Source organism: Triturus cristatus, chromosome 10, assembly GCF_964204655.1.
Source record: "Triturus cristatus chromosome 10, aTriCri1.1, whole genome shotgun sequence".
NCBI classification, from domain to species: Eukaryota; Metazoa; Chordata; class Amphibia; order Caudata; family Salamandridae; genus Triturus; species Triturus cristatus.
Genome location: NC_140593.1, coordinates 783831401 through 783851593, shown reverse-complemented (window position 1 = coordinate 783851593; position 20193 = coordinate 783831401). Strand labels below are relative to the sequence as shown.

The 20193-nt window shown below is 49.7% G+C and overlaps 1 protein-coding gene across 2 annotated transcripts in view; it reads left to right on the top strand.

Moving 5' to 3' along the window:
- Positions 1 to 20193, top strand: part of MRPL28 (mitochondrial ribosomal protein L28) — a 239119-nt gene that overhangs the window by 42482 nt on the left and 176444 nt on the right. For both annotated transcript variants that reach the window (XM_085628314.1, XM_085628315.1), the window contains exon 2: positions 8619 to 9049. In XM_085628314.1, coding sequence (XP_085484440.1) covers positions 8762 to 9049 — 288 coding nt within the window. In that variant the 5' untranslated portion in view covers positions 8619 to 8761. The remainder of the gene's footprint in view (positions 1 to 8618; positions 9050 to 20193) is intronic.

Below are 20193 nucleotides of genomic sequence, written 5' to 3'. Positions count from 1 at the left end.
AGACCACTAAAATCACTTTAAGGGTTGTCTGGATTAGTGCAGGGTGCTACACTTACATAAGTAAGCACCATATACTAAGCCAGCCTCTCACAATATGGCATGTCATTGTATGGTATGGTCTGTCACTGTATACTACAGTATTGTATTCTTTGGTATGGTCGATCATTGTAGTGCATGGCTTTTCATTGTATGGTCTGGTATGACTTGTCATAGTAGAGTATGGTATGACCTGTCATTGTATAGTATGGTATGTCATTGTATAGTACGATATGGTGTGCCCTATTGTATGATATGGCCTGTCATATAGTATGGTCTGGTATTGTCTGTAATTGCATGGTATGCCCTAACTATGTATGGTATGGTGGTATGGTCTGGCCAGTCATTGCAGGGCATGGTATATGGTATGGCCTATCACATAGCATTGTATGGTACGGTACATCTTGTTATTGTATGGCATGATAATATTTGTTACAATGTGCATGTTAAGCTACAGGAGGAAGTGCAATAGGAGTGGCCAAACAAGGACTTTACAATTTAATGTTATTTTCACTCTATCATGTTCTGTCAAACCCGTAATCGTGCACACATTAACCAATTTAGAAACACCCGTTTTTTGTTTTTTTTACATAAAACATTTTCATCATAGCCAAGACATCCTATAAATCATGAAACATGCAAAAAAAAAAAGCTTATTACAAATTAAATGAGAAATTACTTAATAGCGATAGGGCGAAACCATTAATATATCTTGAAATCGTTCTTAAAACCGAAGTTTATAACCTGTGGGCTGCTGGTGTTGTTGTATTGTACCAATTGGTAGATGGGATAGAGGATGAAAAGTAAAAGGGAACAAAAGCAGAAATCGAGTGGGTGAAAGCAACAGCATGAAGCAAATCTGGCACCAAGACTGCCTAAAAACACATAGGCTCTTATGAAGTGCTGCAAGATGAAGAAAAAAAAAAGGCCAAGACAGAAAGCAGAAACCGCTGAGTGACACTCCCAAAATAATGAGAACAGTACTTGTTTTATGCTCCATGGACAGGGGGAAACACACAGAGTGAATCCAGCACGCGCTAACCAAATAGGAGCCTGCAAAAAAGACAATGAATACATCGAAAAGTAATTAATGGGCGAGCTCCAAGCCCCCTTTTAGCTAATAGTAAGAAGCTACAGGAGATTACCCATAAACCCGATAGAGAACAGGGTAAATATTGTATAGCATAAGACAGTGTTTCAGTATTGTTTGGTAGGGCAATTCGTAGGGAGCACAAAGAATTGCCAAGAAAGGGGGAAGGGGAACAGGGAAACAAAAGACATGTGAAGGAAAAAGGTTAAGGAATTGCTTTCCACATAAATTTTATACGGTCAAAACATGAGAAAATTAATAATAAACAATCATAAATGCACTGTTACATTAAATGTCATGTGACCTGTGATACTGTGCACAAGTGCTCGTGAAATGTGAACCGCGCTGGTGACACGTGAAGGAATATATACAGCAGGAAGGAGGCGCAAACAAGGTTATATATACAATGTGGTTATTTGTGATGCCAGTACATTCAATACAATATGGACAAATAAAATCTTCTGGGCAATCACAAGGTAGGCGCCGTGAATTACGCTGTGGGGGGGTCGACGGCGTTTCGGCCTTTATATAATGTTAGGCCATCATCTGGACCTGATGATGGCCTAACATTATGTCCATAATGTATTAAATGTACGGGCATCACAAATGACCACATTGTGTATATATAACCTTGTTTGCTCCTCCTACCTGCTGTATATATTCCTTCATGTGTCACCAGCGCCGTTCACTTTTCGTGAGCACTTGGCACAGTATCACAGGTTACATGACATTTAATTTAACACAGTGCATTTATGATTGTTTATTTATTTTCTCATGTCTTGACCGTATAATCAAGTATATGTGGAAACCAATTCCTCAACCTTTATAGCTTCCCCCGGTCTTTTGATTTCCTCCTCCCCTTGCCCTGTTTGCCAATTCTTTGTGCGCCTTACTAATTTCCCTACCAAACACCCCTTGAGACACTGTCTTATGCTATACCCTTTAAGCTTATAACATTTCTACAAGCAAAAACAAATGCCCTGTCTCAGGCAAGACCTGATGAGCTATGTTATAGCAATTGGGACTGCAAAACCAACTTCCAAATCCATTTGCTCTTGACCACCATTCTGCCCAACTTTGCAAACTGTAAGTGGGCAATACCAGATCTGCATTAAGCTGAGTTTAGTGGATTTCTGCATAACATAGGAGAAGTACATTTCAGGGATGTGCTCTGTATGAGAACATAGAAGTAAGTTAGCAGTTTTTCTACTAAAGAAACTACTGTGGTTGAAGCAAATCATTTTTGGTTTGTTACTTTCTTGAGTATCTGTTTGATAAGCCATAGGACAGCTCTATATTCCAGTACAGCAGCCTGTCTATATGTAGTTCTTTCAGGCTGTATTAAAAATGGTCCATGTGTTGCCCAGTTCTTGATGGCTGCAAAGCTGTTCCCAGAGAATGACTCTTCAGGTGCTGCAGCAAGCTATTTTGTTGTGTACCAGCAACTTATTATTGAAAACGTGGCTGTCTATTACTGGTTCACAATCTGACTGATATGCAACAAGCTTATCTCGGCTTGAGATGACAAGAGAGGGAGATCAAACAGTCTGCTAAACCCGCGTAACCATGCCAAGTCAAGCAATCCGCCTGATTTCCCTAAAGCTACCTTATTCCCATAACTAGGAGCCAGTAGAAATTAGAATTCAAGTTGGCTAAATGAACCCGATGGCCTCGTTGGTGAAGCCAAACTCGTAAATATTTATATGCTGACATCATACTGATGATCTCTTCCTTAATAGCCGCAACCACATTTTAAAAATGTTTAGCCAAATATTAGCACATTTGTCACTGCAATATCATAAAGTTTTTGTTCCATTAGGTTTCAATGCCTGTCAACATGCATTATAATCCAGTACATTCTGTGTTAAACAAAGCTATTTTTTCTGCTTATTAAAAGATTGGAATTGGATATCAGCCTATCTTGGAAGGGCAAAGTCTTTCTTTGGCCAGGCTTTCGCCAATGTCTGCTGCATGTCAGGGGAGCAGACACATAAAATGCTTGAGCCCTTTTTAAGTTAGAAATTATCTTAGATATAGACATGTTTTTCCCAATATTTATGCAAACCCAAATATCTTGATGTAGACGTTGTAGGACACAAAAGGCATGGGCAAAATACCCACTGCTTTTGGGATAGAATTCTGCCAGGTCTTGGGTATTACAGCTAACCTAAAGTAGCTATTGTATGGCGGGCTCAATCATGATACCTAGAGGGCAGTATCATATTCAAAAAATGCAGATGGTAGACCATTTGGGCCAGGAGGTCTCAAGTGTTTTTTTTTATACAGTTTTCCCTAACCTCTTACTGCCGCTTATCAAATTAAGCAAAAAATCATTTCATCTATATATGCCTACTTCGACTTATTTTAGTGGAAGTGCATAGAACATTTTAGAGTGCTCAACCGAGGATTGATGAATAAGAGTGAATAATATTTCAGTCAAGCAGCAGGCATGGTCAACGGAGTATTTAATCCTTGTGTGGTTAAGGGAATTAGCACCAGTTAACACATAATTATAGTTTCACTGCATAGATAAATGTGCTAATTAACGTGCTTTGTATAAAGCCTATATACAGAGCACTTTTGCACTATGGTGATCCACGGTCGATATTCACATTCGAACAAATGACAGCCTGGACTCAGGCTGGGCTAGAGACAGTAGGTGACTACTACCAGGAGAAAGTGTTAGTCCCTTTCGAGGACCTAGTGGAAGGCTGTGGACTTCCTCCTGGACAGTTCCTGCAGTACAAAGCCCTGACCTGCACTTTTGGAAAGTTATGGTGAATGGGCCAGGAGGATCCTGAGAAACATGTAGTACTGCACTCACTACTTACCTTAAGCACTGCTGGGAATCGGGTAAAGTGGTTCTATGCCTGGTTGATTGAAGCGTCCCTTGTTCAGCCACATGCACTGCGGAGAAGATGGGAATCGATCTTAGATAGAGAGCTGTCTTGGAATGGGATAGAATCCGGGCATCCCATATTCAATTCTTCTTTGTGCACATGATTTATACGACACCCCACAGTCTCCAAGTTGCATACGGACGGGAAATGTGTAGTTAAGCGAGGTGTAATCATAGGGATGCATACTTCCTGCATATGACCTGGGCCAGCACAGGGTTACATCCTTTTTGGAATGAAGTATTATCTAAGATCAGTGATACATTGGGGCGCACATTAAATACTACGGTTGAAGCGGAATGTGGGGAATAGATTCGTAGATCTGGCTATGGCGTTAGCCAAAAGGAGGATAGCAATGTTCTAGAAATCTATTAACGGCCACCGATGGGAGCCTGAAAGCAAGATGTCACTAGCTGTGCTGGAGCAGAGGGTAGGGAGGAATTGAGCCGCCGCCTCATAGCCGAACAATGGAAGGAAATACTTATTGTCTGGGAACACCCGGCATAGACTTGTAGCGAAGTAGAGAGGAGCAGAGATATGACCGAGTTAGAAAAAAACGCACAGTTACTGATAGACTAGGAACCCAAAATACATAACTTCCTGGGGTATCGTCAAAATGCTGGGGAAACTCTGGAATTAGATAACAGAGGAAAAGGTCTGTACAGCTCAGGAAGGACAGGAGACAGGGTCCCACTTTTGTAACCCCTCTGAGCGCGAATGCCCGTTACCCAAATCACAAGGTGTAGGCTAAAGACGCATCTAAATAAAGCTAGAACACCTCCTTGCCATAACCTGCTTGTGAGCAGACACCCCCAGATAAAAAAAACTCCGGGTCTCAGCACCTACCACTCTCCTACATAAGTCAAGTTAAATGTTTGGTTTTAGATTATTGTGCACAGATGGCATTTCTTAATCCCCTTTTGAAGCTGAACAGTTTATTCACAACAACGACATGAGTGTATAGAACACCTGTATCATACATTGTACGGTCTCTATATATGATAAAAATGTTGGAGAAATCGAATAACAGCTCGACAGAACATACTATGCATATCCAGAAACTACAGATATAAGCTCAAACCTGTACTGAATAATGCAATGTTCTACTTTAAATAGAAATGTATGATGTTGACTACCTGTCTGCTCTCATGCTTAAATATTAAATGGCAATAAAAATATGTTTAAAAAAAAAAAGATTTAGCCATTCTAATTTGAGATTCATTTTTTACTTTTGATTATTGCCTAGCCCTGTGGAAACGACAACAGAATGCCTAGAGTTGCGAAACGCGATGGCAAATCCCAACAAATTATTTTTGGCTTTTGTATGAATTAATTTCAGTTGGAAAACCCAATAAAGAATATGAAATATAGTACGAGAAATAATTATTAACCTTGCTCACCATGTTTCAAAAATATTGCCTGCAGTGTTTGGGTTGGGAAACAGCACATTTTAAGTTCGCAGGGCTGGCAAGAAACTAGAACGACAATTGGCTCTCCAACTTCAAGGCTTTCGGCCTCAGGGACCTCTGGAGAATGCGCCATCCTGATCTCCAACAATACACATTCTTCTCGGGGTCGCACCACACATTCTCTAGAATATACTATATCCTCATGCTTATACAGCAAAACACGATCACGCAAGACATCAAACACTTGGCATGGGGCATTTCTGCTCACTCCCCTCTATGGGTCCACCTAACCCATTGGGGAAAAAAGGGTAGGCTGTGTAGCACCCATCAAACCGTGGTATCTCCACAACCCAGAAATCAAAGCTGCGCTCACCCGAACCCTCGACCAATATTTCCAAGAAAACAAAGGCACGGTTGACTCCCCTACCACCCTATGGGAGGCGTTTAAAACGGTAATCAGGGGGCACGCCCTCTCGGCCATAGGTGGGTTGCGCAAAGAAAAAGATAAACAGATGACTACTATTGAACATGACTCGAGGAGGCTGCAAAAGACGCTGAAAATCAGGCTGCGCTTCACAGAATGCAGCTGAAGGCGGCTGAATACAAAGCACTGGCAACTGATGCTGCCAAAACCCTCGCGAGAGACCGGGACGGATGCCTATATGATCAAGGAGACAAAGCGGGCAAGATGATAGCCTGGTTGGACAAAAAAGAAAGGGCGAAAAGGCTAGCCAGAGCTCAAGAGTAGCTCTAGTACTATATTGACGGAACCCCACGACATAGTACACGAGTTCGCTGTCCACTTCGGACAAGTGTATCGGAGTGGTTCGGAACTACCGGAGGAGGACTCCTCCGCACTACTTGCGGACATCCAATTGCCTATCCTCGCTGACTCCGATAGGGAGGCATTAGAGAGTGCACTTGCCAACGACGAGCTGGCTACGGCGATCAGAGATCTCCGGGCGGGAAAACCCCTGGGCCCAAACGGTCTGCCCATTGAGCTATACAAACTCAAGCCCAACAAACTGGCCCCTTATCTAAAGAATATGTTCGAAGTCAGTAAAGGACTGGGTGTACTCCCGGGAGACCAACATATCGCCACGCTGGTGGCCGTAACTAAGGCAGGGAAACCTAAAGATGAATGTACCTCATATAGACCAATCTCCCTATTAAATGCAGAGCCCAAAATACTTGTAAAGCTATTTGCGAACCGGCTGAGGCAAATAATAGACAAACTAGTCCATCCCGACCAATCGGCCTTTATGCCACACCGAAACACTGCACTTAACTTGCGAAGACTTCATGGAGTATTAGGGCGTCACGCTACCATCCAAGAAGATGCAATAGTGGTCTCGCTAGACGCAACAATGGCGTTCGACATGCTTGAATGGGCATATCTGATGGCGGTCCTTAAAGTTGGGCTTCGACTCCAATTTTATCGGATGGGTGCGGCTCCTCTACAGAGAACCACTGGCCCAAGTGGTAGTAAACAACAAAATCTCAGAAGTATTCGCTCTCGGCAGGGGGACGCAGCAGGGATGCCCCCTCTTGCCCCTGCTCTTTGGTCTGTCCCTTGAGCCGCTTGCGGCCTCGATACGGAGGGATCCTTCCATCAGGGGACTTAAGTGGGCTATAGGGTGAGAAGATCGAATCTCACTATACGCAGACGACATCCTATATCTTGCCTCCCCTCAGAAGTCAATGAGGGTGGTCCTAGATATTTTCCCAAGTTTCGGGAGAAACTATGGTTATAAGATTAACTGGAGCAAATCGTTGTTGTATGTCTTGCACGGTGACACCTCCCCCCCCCCCCCCCCCCCCAGTGCCAAAAGACTGCCCGATTCAGACAGTAACGGACGGATTCAAATGGTATTTTCATCACAACGGATGCTAAAATCCACTATGAACGGAATCTCCTCCCACCCCTGCAGAGGTTCAAGCGAGACACTGTTACCTCGAAGACACTGCCACTATCTCTACTGGGACGGACATTGCCCCGTTTCCTATATGCCCTCCAGAACTTCCCAGACCCAGTTCTACCCGGGTTTTTTAAAGACATCGAGACCACCCAAAGGGACCTACTGTGGGACGGTAACCCACGTATATCACTTCACAAACTAACGCTCGGTTGGTATGATGGAGGTATAGCACTCCCCGACATTAAAAAATATTACTGGGCGACACATCTTTCAGCCATCAACCAATGCACCTGCCGCAGTGGGGATGACTTGGGTTACAGGATGGACAAATGGCTACTCCCAGGTGGTAGCTTCACGGGGGCTCTCTATGCTAGACCCAACAAATATTCCCAGACAGGGCCCACACAACATTTAGTCCAACTCTGCCACACGGTAAACCGCAGCCTAGGATGGGCCAAAAAACTCACACTCGCCACTCCACTATGGAGTTCCGAATGTCTGGGTACACTGGGTCGTACTAAGGGGTTTGATAAATGGGACCTAATAGGGCTTTCACGAATTGGTAATGGTGAGTTTATAAAGTGACTACAAGAAAAACAGATTTCACATCATTCTGACCAGGAAGTACATATTTGCATTGAGAGCCCTAACGTTTTTATTAAATGTAGAAGACAGTTGGTACAAAGAATATATAAAAGAACTGAACACACTTTCTATTCTAACTTTATAAGCAACTTTGGGCAGCTATCGGAATCTTGTAGTTTTAATATTTGAGGGAAATCGGGCAGTAGAAGCAAAAAAGTTATGGGTTTATGCCAGGTATGTGTATCACAGTCATTTCTTCAAATTATAAGCCAAGCAGTAAATCACTGATTGTTAATGAAGGAGTGTATATAAGTGACGGAAAATACCTCTGTTCCACACACTATACTGATTAACCCTTGCTACTTAAAACGAACTATTAATTCGATAATTGATAAATATTATGCTTTTATTCGGGAGACTGAGTGACAATTTGAGTCCGCTGAGGCGTGGTGCAGAGTGGGGAGGTGGTGCCATGGCCTGTGACACTGTTTGGTGGAGGTGGTGGAGCGACAGAAGGTGGTGGAGGTGTAGAGGGGATCCTTGGAGGGGGTGGATCCTGAGGGTGGAGGGGGTGGATCCTGAGTGTAGAAGTTGTGTTTTTCTGAAAAACGTGTTGAAAACCTAATAAAAATGTATTTAAACCAAAACTAACTATTAAAACTGATGTATTATATCCCAACAGGTATATACTATCCCACCCACGCAGTTGATCACTCGCACGCCAGCTCGCCTGTCTGTCAGACTACCCGAGAGACCAACAACACTTTCGTTAGCTGAGAGCTTCAACAATTTATAGTACCCTTTCGACTGCCTATTGGTGATCAAATGCCCCTCCACAAATTCCCTCCTGCCACATGGGAGGCTCTGAAGCTGAAAGATGGCATTTATTCCCGCCTGCCACCCCACTATTTGAAATCACTAACTGAGTCCAAGAAGCCCACCCCAGTTCATTGGATACCCCATGGAGCCAAGTACAAATTAAATCCAAAGAGCGGACAGCGGGAGCGAGTCCAGGATGTTCCTATTCTGCCCTACTTCCCTCCTGAAGCTGACAAAGGACTTTGGGGAGGTGAGGGCTGGATTTCAGGATTCAGATATGCAAACAATGATAAGGTAAGAAAAATATAGGGTTATTTATCTCTATAACACTACAAGTATCAAATTAATTGATCCAGGAACAGTTCTTCCAAAAACATTAAACGGTCTATCTTTATGCATCTATTTCCGGTCTTAACATGGTGAATGAGTAAAAAATGTGAAGTAGGAGCAGAATCCATAACAAAGCCATCCATGGTAACGGCCAAGTCGAAAAAGTAGTAAAAATATATTGTCATACTTTTTCTTTTTTCTCTGTTTTTTTTAATAACTAGTTTTACTTATTTATTTTGACAAATTTTATTCGGTTTATGTCTTTTGCCCTTTAGGCAGAAAACAGAACGATCAGCTCATACAGATTAGCAAAACAAAACTACTGCACAAACCCAGCCTTGAGTATCTGTTTGAATGTACTAGGTTCTTAACTGTGGATTTCTTCACTTAAAGATTCTGTCGCAGGAATTGCAGAACCTATAGCTATCCCTGGGTATTGGCACAAGTATGATCACATTTTAAAATGTTTCTGTGGACGCCACTGGCCACGTCGATGGACCTCTCTATACTCGTATATTAATCCAATCTCTTCTTCCATTCCCGTAGTGAGGGTATGGTGCTACACTTCGTTCACGAGCTATGTACGTCTTTGCTGCCATTAGATTGAGCCACAGAAGTGCCATTTCCTGTCTTATACTGTCACAAAGGGGAGACCAGAGGGGCATTATGGGGCTCACGTCTGCCCTTACTAACTCAAACAAACACAAAAATTGGCGTGATAACCTTAGAGAAATGCTGTTTGCTTAATCAGCAGGTTAGTACCAGAGGCCCAAAGAGTTCTCTGTGTGCCTCTACTTCTTTGTTACCTAAATTCAAGGCAAATCAAAAAATTGGACGATGATGGCTGTAAGAAAGTGCTCTCTCTTTGCATGGTTGCCCCCACCCCCCCCCCTTTCTTTTTTGCAGGCTGTGTGTTGTGGTGCAGAACAAAGTGAAGAGGCGACATGGCATACAGCCCTGTGTTCCATGCCTACAACCCACTGCCCTGCCATAGATCAGCCACCCATCCAGCTGGGTGCCCTATACCATTGATGAGGGTACATGAGCTCTGTACCCCTACAGTGTCTAAGCCAGTTTGTGAGACCGGCCTCGCGGCGTGGGCCCTCCCGACCAGCAAGCTACCCTGCAACCATGCCGAACCTCGATGTCACAGACTTCCGGCCCCCGTGGCCCAACATCCCGAGGGCCGGCCAGATCCCCTACACGCATGCCCGGCCGAGGGAGAGAGGAACCCCCCAAGCCAGACCGAGAGGCGCCGACCCTGTCACACCTCTGGTCTCTTCCCCGAGGGAGGTTTCGATCGACCACCAGGCCCCCGGTGAGCGGCCGCCTCACCTGCTGGGTGTCTGGAGTCCCTCCCGGACCCACCTGAACAGATCAAAGGGCCGAGCGACAGGAAACCCCGACACACTGCCCCCAGGCACCAGACCCCTCTCCGCGAGGACTCCGGACTTCAAAGAGGAGGGGGAGTATAACAAGGGGTGCTGAAGGGACGGGAGGCAGAGAAGACCTGGACTGACGAGAGCCTGCTGACCTGGTCGCGGCTCGATCGCTCCCCGCACCGAAGCACCCTGAATCATCTGAGCCCTGCTGACGCTGTCGCGGCTCCCCGAACTCTGAACCATCTGAGCCCTGCTGACGCTGTCGCGGCTCCCCGAACTCTGAACCATCTGAGCCCTGCTGACGCCGTCGCGGCTCCCCGAACTACGAACCTCCGGTGCCTGCTGAGTGACTCGCGGCCCGCTCCTCCAAGAGAATCGGCAGAGATTGCCAAAAGAAGCAACATCCCCTCAGCTCGAGGATTGAGAGCTGTGTGCCGGATACTCCGCAGAGACACTGATTCAAAGACTGTCCCGCTACCCCCTACCCCTCATCACGAGATCGCTGCCGCTTGTGGCACTAATTCTGCACCTGCCTTCCGGATCATAAAGATCCCTGACAACTAACGATAAAGTCTATTGTCTCGCAAAGAATTCCTGTGTGGTGTCCCTCTATCCGAAAAGGGTACGTGCAGCGTGTGCGATCCTAGATACGAGACCCTTCCAGGAAGGGCCTCCCCGCTCTTGCTCGGCCTAACTCTGGGCAAGGTGGGCCTCCGGGTGGTCAGGAAAGTATTCTGCAGCCTCCCCGGGGAACGCCTTCCAACATTTGGTGGCAGGCGACGGGATCCGAGCCAACACCTAGAGATCGTGCAGTGGACGGCTAATGCACTACCAGGAAGAAATGGAAGGAGAAACCTCCCTAGGTGCCGCAGGCACCAACCCGAGCACGACATTCCGAGAGGACCAGCTGGAATCTTATACGCACCGAGAACTGAAACAATTTTGCAAAGACCTTGGAATCGCTTCCACCGGACTAAGCACGAAAGAGGACTTCCAGGGAGCATTAAAAACCTGGGTCGAGGTGGGAACTCCCCGGACACAAACAGAAGGAGAGCTGCCGAACGAACCACGAAGCACCCCGGGGAGGAACGGCGCCCCCGAGGGGGGCCTATCCCCAGAGGAACTAGCGGACCGAGAAAGAAGTCGCAACCACGAACTAGAACTAGCAAAATTAAAAATCGTAGGAGAACTAAAACTGGCCGAACAGAAGCTGGCGATAGAACAGTTACGCCTACAAGGAGAACTTGAGGAAAAGAAACGACAAAGAGAACACAAAGAAAGAAAACTCCAACTGGAGCACGAACGTGGCCTGAAAGAGATCGAGCTCAAGGCTAAGAATGCGGAGGCCAGACCCTCGGAAACCCAACCCATCTCCTCCACCGTGGAACCAAAGGTCCACATCCCCAAAGATGTGGTGAAAGAATACTATAAGAACGACGACATCCAGCAGTGGTTCAAAGCCTACGAAGTCGCCATGACCTCCCACCGAGTCCCGCAGAAAGACTGGGGGGCTGGGCTGTGGGGCCGGTTCCTGAGCGAGGGGAGAGATACCCTGCTGGACCTGCCCTCCACGGTGATGAACTCGTACAGTCACATGAAAGAGGCCCTAGTAGCCAGATATGGGCTCACCCCTGAAATGTACCGACAACGGTTTAGAGACTGCAAGAAGATACCCGGTACCACCTGGGTGGAGTACGTGAACTTTTACAGCCGGGCCTTGGACGGGTGGATCAAGGGCAGCAAGGTCTCCACCTTTGAGGAGCTGTTCGACCTAATCGCATGGGAACACTTGTCCGCTAATTGCTTTGTAGAACTGCGCCAGCACCTCCTGGACAGCAAACTCACCGACCCTCGAAAACTGGCCGTCGAAGCCGACCGGTGGGTAAACACCCGGGCCTCCCAGGGTCCCGTGGGAGACTACGGTCGCCACAGTCAGGGACCCCCCCGCCAGAGGGGCGGAGGGAATCAAGGCCGGCCCAGGGAACTCCCGGGGGGATCCCCGCTCAGCCCCCCCAGAGGACAACCTCCACCCTTTCCAGCTCCACCTCCGGCCAGCACCGGGCCAGCGGGGAGGCCGGGGCCCCGAGTTAGGATCACCTGTTTCCGCTGCCAACAGACCGGACACTACGCCAGCGACCCTCAATAGCGACCCTCAATGTCCCATGTACCAGCGAACCGCCACAACCACCCCGCCGGCTCGGCAAATGGCCTCCGTAGCCCTGGGGGAAGAGATGGAAGACTCCGAAGAATGGGAACCCGCTGCCATGGCCTTGGTCTCCCTAGGGGAGGGGGGGAGGTGGTCCCCGGAACGTCCCTACCAGCCAACACGAAGAAGTACCGACAGCAGGTGACGGTCAACGGTCACCGCGTCGAGGGCCTCTGGGACACGGGGGCAAGTGTCACGGCGGTCCATTGTCACCTGGTCTCCGAAGACCAGATCCTGCCCGGCGCCTTTTGTCCCGTCATATCATCAGACAATTCCGAGAGCCTCTGCTGGATGGCCCTGGTTCCCTTCGAATGGGGGGGGAGTCACTGGCAAGTTAAAAGTGGCTGTCCGAACCTCCCAGCCCGTGGACTGCCTCCTGGGCAACGACCTTGAGAATTCCCCGTGGGGACAAGTGGAACGAAGGGCCCATCTCGAGATGATGGGCCTACCCGAATGGGTATGCGCCACCACGCGCTCAACGACTCTCAGAGTGCCTTCCTCCGAGGGGGGGGAGGCCATGCCACGGAGCACCGCCACCATCCCCGAGGTCCCGGATGCGCCTCCCGAGGCCAACGAACTCCTGCCGGACGAAGCGACCGTTCCTGACGAGGGGTCCGTGCCTTCCGACCCCTAACCCCTGACCGAGGTCGGGGACCTGCCGGAAATGGCCCACTGGCGCAGCGAAGGAGGTCCCTCCCGAGAAGAATTCTGTCAAGAACAATCCACCTGCCCTTTCCTCATTGGACCCCGACAACAGGCCGAGGCCCAAGCAGCAGGCGACCGGACCGGCACCCACTGGGTATACTGGGAAAACGGCCTCCTGTACAGCGAACAGAAGTCGGCCGAATTGGGATCGGCCCGAGTACTGGTGGTACCCCGGCGCTTCCGAAGTCTCCTCCTGGGCCTGGCCCATGATGTACCCCTGGCCGGACACTTGGGTCAAGATAAGACCTACCAGCGACTCGTCACCCACTTCTATTGGCCCAAGATGCGAGCGAATGTGGAGGCCCACTGCAAGTCCTGCCTCACGTGCCAGGCCAGCGGAAAGAGTGGGGGGAAGCGCAAGGCTCCACTACAACCCTTCCCCGTCGTCAGTACTCCTTTTGAGCGGGTAGGCATCGACATCGTGGGACCGCTGGACCCCAAGACCGCCCAGGGCCACCGGTTCATCCTCGTCCTGGTGGACCATGCCACCCGCTACCACGAAGCCATCCCCCTCCGCACCGTGACGGCCCCCGTGGTGGGCCGGGCCTTGATGGGGATCTTCTCCCGCGTGGGGTTCCCCCGCGAAGTCGTGAGTGATCGGGGTACGAACTTTATCTCCCGATACATGAGGTCCCTCTGGCAGCAGTGCGGAGTATCGTACAAGTTCACCACCCCGTACCACCCCCAAGGGAATGGCCTAGTCGAGCGCTTTAACAGAACACTGAAAGGAATGATCATGGGCCTCGAAGAACCTCTACGCCGGAGGTGGGACGTCCTCCTCCCCTGCCTCCTGTTCGCCTACCGGGAGGTTCCACGAAAATCCCTGGGGTTCAGCCCATTCGAACTGCTATATGGACACCCCGTCCGGGGACCCCTGAGCCTGGTCAAGGAGGGTTGGGAAACGACTCCCCGGGGGACCCCCCCGGATGTGTTCCGATACATCCTGGCACTCTGCAACCAGACCCGGAAATTCCGAGAACTCGCAGAGGCGAACCTCGAGGCTAGCCAAGAAGAGATGAAGCGCTGGTATGACCAGAATGCTACGCTGGTCGAGTTTCAGCCGGGCCAACAAGTCTGGGTCATGGCCCCGGTGAAACCCTGCGCCCTCCAGGATAAATGGACTGGACCCTCCAAGGTGATCGAGCGGAAGAGCCAAGTCACCTATCTCGTCGATGTGCAGTCCCCGCGGAACCCCCTCCGGGTTCTCCACGTGAACCGCCTCAAACCCCACTTTGTAAGGACAGAGTTGAGTTTACTCCTGGCCACCGACGATGGGGCCGAAGAAGACACCGAGCCCCTTCCAGACTCCCTGGGGGCGAAAGAGACCGATGGTTCCGTGGAGGGGGTGAGACTATCAACCGCCCTCACAGCCCCACAGTCCGACGACTGCCGCCAGTTACTAAGGCAGTTCGCAGACCTCTTCTCCCTGATCCCTGGGGTCACCAACTGGTGTGTCCACGACGTGAACACCGGCGACAGCCCGCCAGTGAGACACCGGGCCTACCGGGTCCCTGATCGGGTCCGAACCTGCATCCAGACTGAGGTAGCGAAGATGCTGGCTCTCGGGGTGATTGAACCCTCCGACAGCCCCTGGGCCAGCCCGGTAGTCCTGGTCCCGAAAGCGGCGGCCCCTGGTGTCGCGCCCGAGCTGAGATTCTGTGTGGACTACCGAGGACTCAATGCGGTCACCCGAGCGGACGCTCACCCTATCCCCCGCGCAGACGAGCTCATTGACCGCCTCGGGCCGCTCGCTACCTCAGCACCTTCGACCCAACGTGTGGATACTGGCAGATTGCCCTCACCGAGGGAGCCAAGGAGCGCTCCGCCTTCTCCACCCCGGATGGGCACTACCGCTTTAGGGTGATGCCGTTTGGAATGAAGAATGCCCCGGCCACCTTTCAGCGGCTGGTGAACAGGGTCCTGTCCGGACTAGAGGGGTTCAGCGCAGCATACCTCGACGATATAGCGGTATTCAGCTCCCAATGGACCGAGCACCTCCAGCACCTCCGACAAGTCCTGCTGGCTCTGCGCCGGGCCGGCCTCACCATCAAAGCCAGCAAATGTCAAATTGGGCACGGCTCCGTAACCTATCTGGGACACCAGGTGGGAAGCGGACAGGTCGCCCCCCTCCAGCCAAAGATCAACGCCATCTTGTCCTGGGAACCCCCCACGACCCAAACAGAAGTCCGGGCCTTCCTGGGCCTCACCGGTTACTACCGGAGGTTTATTAAGAACTATGGCAGCATCGCAGGCCCCCTCACAGAGCTAACCTCCAAAAGACTCCCCAAGAAAGTACAATGGACTCCCCCCTGCCCGAAAGCGTTCGACGCCCTAAAAGCAGCTATGTGTACGGCTCCGGTGCTTAAAGCCCCTGACTACGCCCAGGAGTTTGTGGTCCAGACGGATGCCTCGGAACACGGCATCGGGGCAGTCCTCTCACAGTACGACGACAAAGGCATAGATCAGCCCATAGCCTTCATCAGCCGAAGGTTGCTGCCTCGAGAACAGCGGTGGAGCACAATTGAAAGAGAGACCTTCGCAGTAGTCTGGGCCCTCAAAAAGCTACGGCCCTACCTGTTCGGAACACACTTCCGAGTACAAACAGATCCCCGACCCCTGCGGTGGTTGATGCAGATGCGAGGAGAAAACCCCAAGTTGCTACGCTGGTCCATCTCCCTCCAAGGGATGAATTTCACTGTGGAACATCGCCCCGGGACGGACCACGCCAACGCGGACGGCCTGTCCCGATTCTTCCGCTTCAGCGAGGAGAACCCCCAAGTGGATGGGTAGTTCTCCCCGCCTTTCAGCTGGGGGGGGCACGTGTGAGACCGGCCTCGCGGCGTGGGCCCTCCCGACCAGCAAGCTACCCTGCAACCACGCCGAACCTCGATGTCGCAGACTTCCGGCCCCCGTGGCCCAACGTTCCGAGGGCCGGCCAGATCCCCTACACGCATGCCCGGCCGAGGGAGAGAGGAACCCCCCAAGCCAGACCGAGAGGCGCCGACCCTGTCACACCTCTGGTCTCTTCCCCGAGGGAGGTTTCGATCGACCACCAGGCCCCCGGTGAGCGGCCGCCTCGCCTGCTGGGTGTCTGTAGTACCTCCCGAACCCACCTGAACAGATCAAAGGGCCGAGCGACAGGAAACCCCGACACACCGCCCCCAGGCACCAGACCCCTCTCCGCAAGGACTCCGGACTTCAAAGAGGAGGGGGGAGTATAACAAGGGGTGCTGAAGGGACGGGAGGCAGAGAAGACCTGGACTGACGAGAGCCTGCTGACCTGGTCGCGGCTCGATCGCTCCCCGCACCGAAGAACCCTGAACCATCTGAGCGATGCTGTCGCGGCTCCCCGAACTCTGAACCATCTGAGCCCTGCTGACGCTGTCGCGGCTCCCCGAACTCTGAACCATCTGAGCCCTGCTGACGCTGTCGCGGCTCCCCGAACTCTGAACCATCTGAGCCCTGCTGACGCCGTCGCGGCTTCCCGAACTACGAACCTCCGGTGCCTGCTGAGTGACTCGCGGCCCGCTCCTCCAAGAGAATCGGCAGAGATTGCCAAGAAAAGCAACATCCCCTCAGCACGAGGATTGAGAGCTGTGTGCCGGATACTCCGCAGAGACACTGATTCAAAGACTGTCCCGCTACCCCCTACCCCTCATCACGAGATCGCTGCCGCTTGTGGCACTAATTCTGCACCTGCCTTCCAGATCATAAAGATCCCTGACAACTAACGATAAAGTCTATTGTCTCGCAAAGAATTCCTGTGTGGTGTCCCTCTATCCGAAAAGGGTACGTGCAGCGTGTGCGATCCTAGATACGAGACCCGGGTGGTCAGGAAAGTATTCTGCAGCCTCCCCGGGGAACGCCTTCCAACATAGTTCTTAGACATTGTGCAGTAATGCCATTAAGAGTATATTGTGCTGGTAGTTTGACATTACGAACTCCACAGTACCATAATGGCTTTATTGAAAACTGGGAAGTTTGATATCAAACTTCTCAGCACATTAAACACACACTGATGCCTGTGTTGGATTTAATGAAAAAATGCACTCAGAGGGCATCTTAGAGATGCCTCCTGAAAAACGACCTAACACTAGTATCCAGGCTGAGTGGCTGCTCACCAGCTGCCACCACCAGACATGTTTCTGGACCCCTGGGTCGAGAGCCTGCTGCTCTCGGGGGTCTGAAACAATGCAAATCATGGGACGAGCTGCCAAGCCTCCTCCCCCAGGATGGGCAGGGTCCACAAATGGGAAACTTCAAAGGTTTGCCACCTTTTGTGAGCTTCCCGAGGCCTTTTGCTGCTTCCAGAAACTGCCCCCCACCTGTTCTAACCCCCACTTTGGGCGGAAGACTCGGCAGGAGAACCAGGTGAGGAAGGGAAGTGTGCCTACCTTTGCCAACCCCACCACTCAGGTGGGGGAGGCGACATGAAGCACAACTCTCAGTCCCCGCCATCTTGCAGATGGGGGGGGGGGCATCCAACCACAGTGAGGCATCTGCCCCCCTCCCACTGGAGGGTGGCATAATAGGGATGTACCCACCCCAAGGTAGGGACCCATTGGTCCCAACCTTTGCTTACCTGTAACACCCCTAAATCTAGTATTTAGGGATACCCCTGAACCTTGCTTCCTCAGACAAGAACCAACCAAGAAGGACAGAAGAGCCTTGCTGAAGCTAAGGAGAGGAGGACGCCCACTGACTTCTCCCAGCTTTATCGGCCTGTCCCCACCTCAAACCTGCTTCAGCGAAATCCCGGTGTGTCCTGCAGGCAGCAACCCCAAGTACCCCTAGGACCTCCCCTGCCTTCCACAGAAAAGACTGTCTCCCTTGAGCACCGAATGTGCTCACCCACAGACTCTGGCTCCGGCCAATTCTGCGAGTCTGCACCACATCAAGGTCGAGAACCCAGGGAACACCTTTACAACGAAATAAACTAAAGTGCTGGGGGTCACGCTACGACCCCCAGCACTTTCGTTTACTTTGTTGTAAAGGTGTTCCCTGCATTTGTTCCTCATAACACTGTGTATTATCCATGTGAAACAAACCAATAAGCTTAGCCTGAGCCTCCTGTTGTTCGTTTTTGTCTCCTTATACCTACCTCATTGGCTAAGTAGGACACATGCTTGTGTCCCATTTTATGTATTGTTTTGTACAATTGTTTCTATTTGCTAAGAAGTAAATATTAGACCTCTGTCCGGCTGGACAAGTCAACCTAATATAGTAACGACTGAGTCTATATTCATTCCCTGTTTTCCAATTTCTTCCTTCTAGGGACCACTGTTGTCTAGAATAATTCATTCCCACGGTCCCTGGTTCATTACCTTTGGGTTCCCTTGTTGTTTAAAAATATGGGTATTATGGGAAGACATAGGGTGGCCATCCCCATTGGGGTCCTGGGAGATTGTCTCCCATGTATGGTCCCTGTGCCCTCTGATTTATTCTGAAATTCCTCCTCCCTCTCCTTCGTCTTTGCGGTTGACTGGGTGATCTGCTGGAGGAACCATCTGTCCCTGTGGAGCACTTGCTGTCATCAAACGAGAAAGAGGATTCACTGTCTCTTCGGACATAGTCCACCTTAGCGTAGGGCTGCATCTTCTTGTGCGAGAATTTACACAGATCCTTTTGAAATTTGTTTATTTTTGATTGTTTTAGGGAATCCTTATGCTCACTAAGGCCCTTGCTGACCTCTTCCAGTTTATTTTTTAACATTGTGATTGATATTTTGTGGTTTTAAAGTATTCTCCAGAGTTGTAATCTCTACTACCATTGCGTCAGATATTTTTTGGGGCTGTTTTTATGATCAATATGAGCCAATCTCTAGTGCATTTCCACACAATGAGGGATCAGTCTTTTCTAAATTCCTTGTCCTGTGAGTATATTCTGGGTTCATTAGTCACTATCAAGCCCTTCAGGGCAGCATTTCCTCTCAAATACTCTGTCATTACAACTCAGTGGAGCATAGTTTTTATTTGTGTCCTTTTCAAATCCGACAAAGTCCTAATTGTTCATCTGTTCTGCAGTTGAATCTCCCATAATTGAGGGAGCCACTAAGATAAAGAGGGCATCTTCATCAGCAAATGAGAGCCCCTCCATGGTTATTACCGGAGCGGTTCTCAGAAGTTGCAGAGTTACCTTCAAAAACCAAAATGATCTCACAGCTAGCCGCTGTTCAAAATACACTATCACAAAAGGGAGACAAGAGGGGCGTTATGGGGCTCACGCCTAATCTTACTAACTCAAACACAAAAATTGACGTGATAACTTCAGAGAAATGTTGTTTGCTTTCTCAGCAAGTCAGCAGGTTAGTACCAGAGACCCAATGAGTTCTCTGTATGCCTCTAGTTTTTTGTAACCTAAATTCAAGGCAATTCCAAGAATTGGACGATGATGGCTCACTCACATAATGTGACATGCTTCATCGTTTGATTACCAAAGGGTAAAAAGATTACCAAGGGGTAAATACAGGAGGCATACTTGGGTGTAATGACCTGTATTCGTCAGTGATGCTTCCTGTATTTACCCCTTGGTTATCTTTTTATCAACCAGGGATACCACCAAAGTAAAGTAAAAAACCATGGGATAATCAACTAAAGTATAAAGTCATAAACTGGACCTAAATCATTATCCTGAGTGAAGAAATAACCAAGAATTCCCTCGGGGAAAGCCCCATTCTGAGGTCCAGTCCGCCCCGATAGTGACATCTTACCAGGGTGGGACGAGGTGGCAAATGATGAAGCAAGTCACATTACGTGAGTTAGCCATCCTCGTCCAATTCTTGGAATTGCCTTGAATTTAGGTAACAAACAACTAGC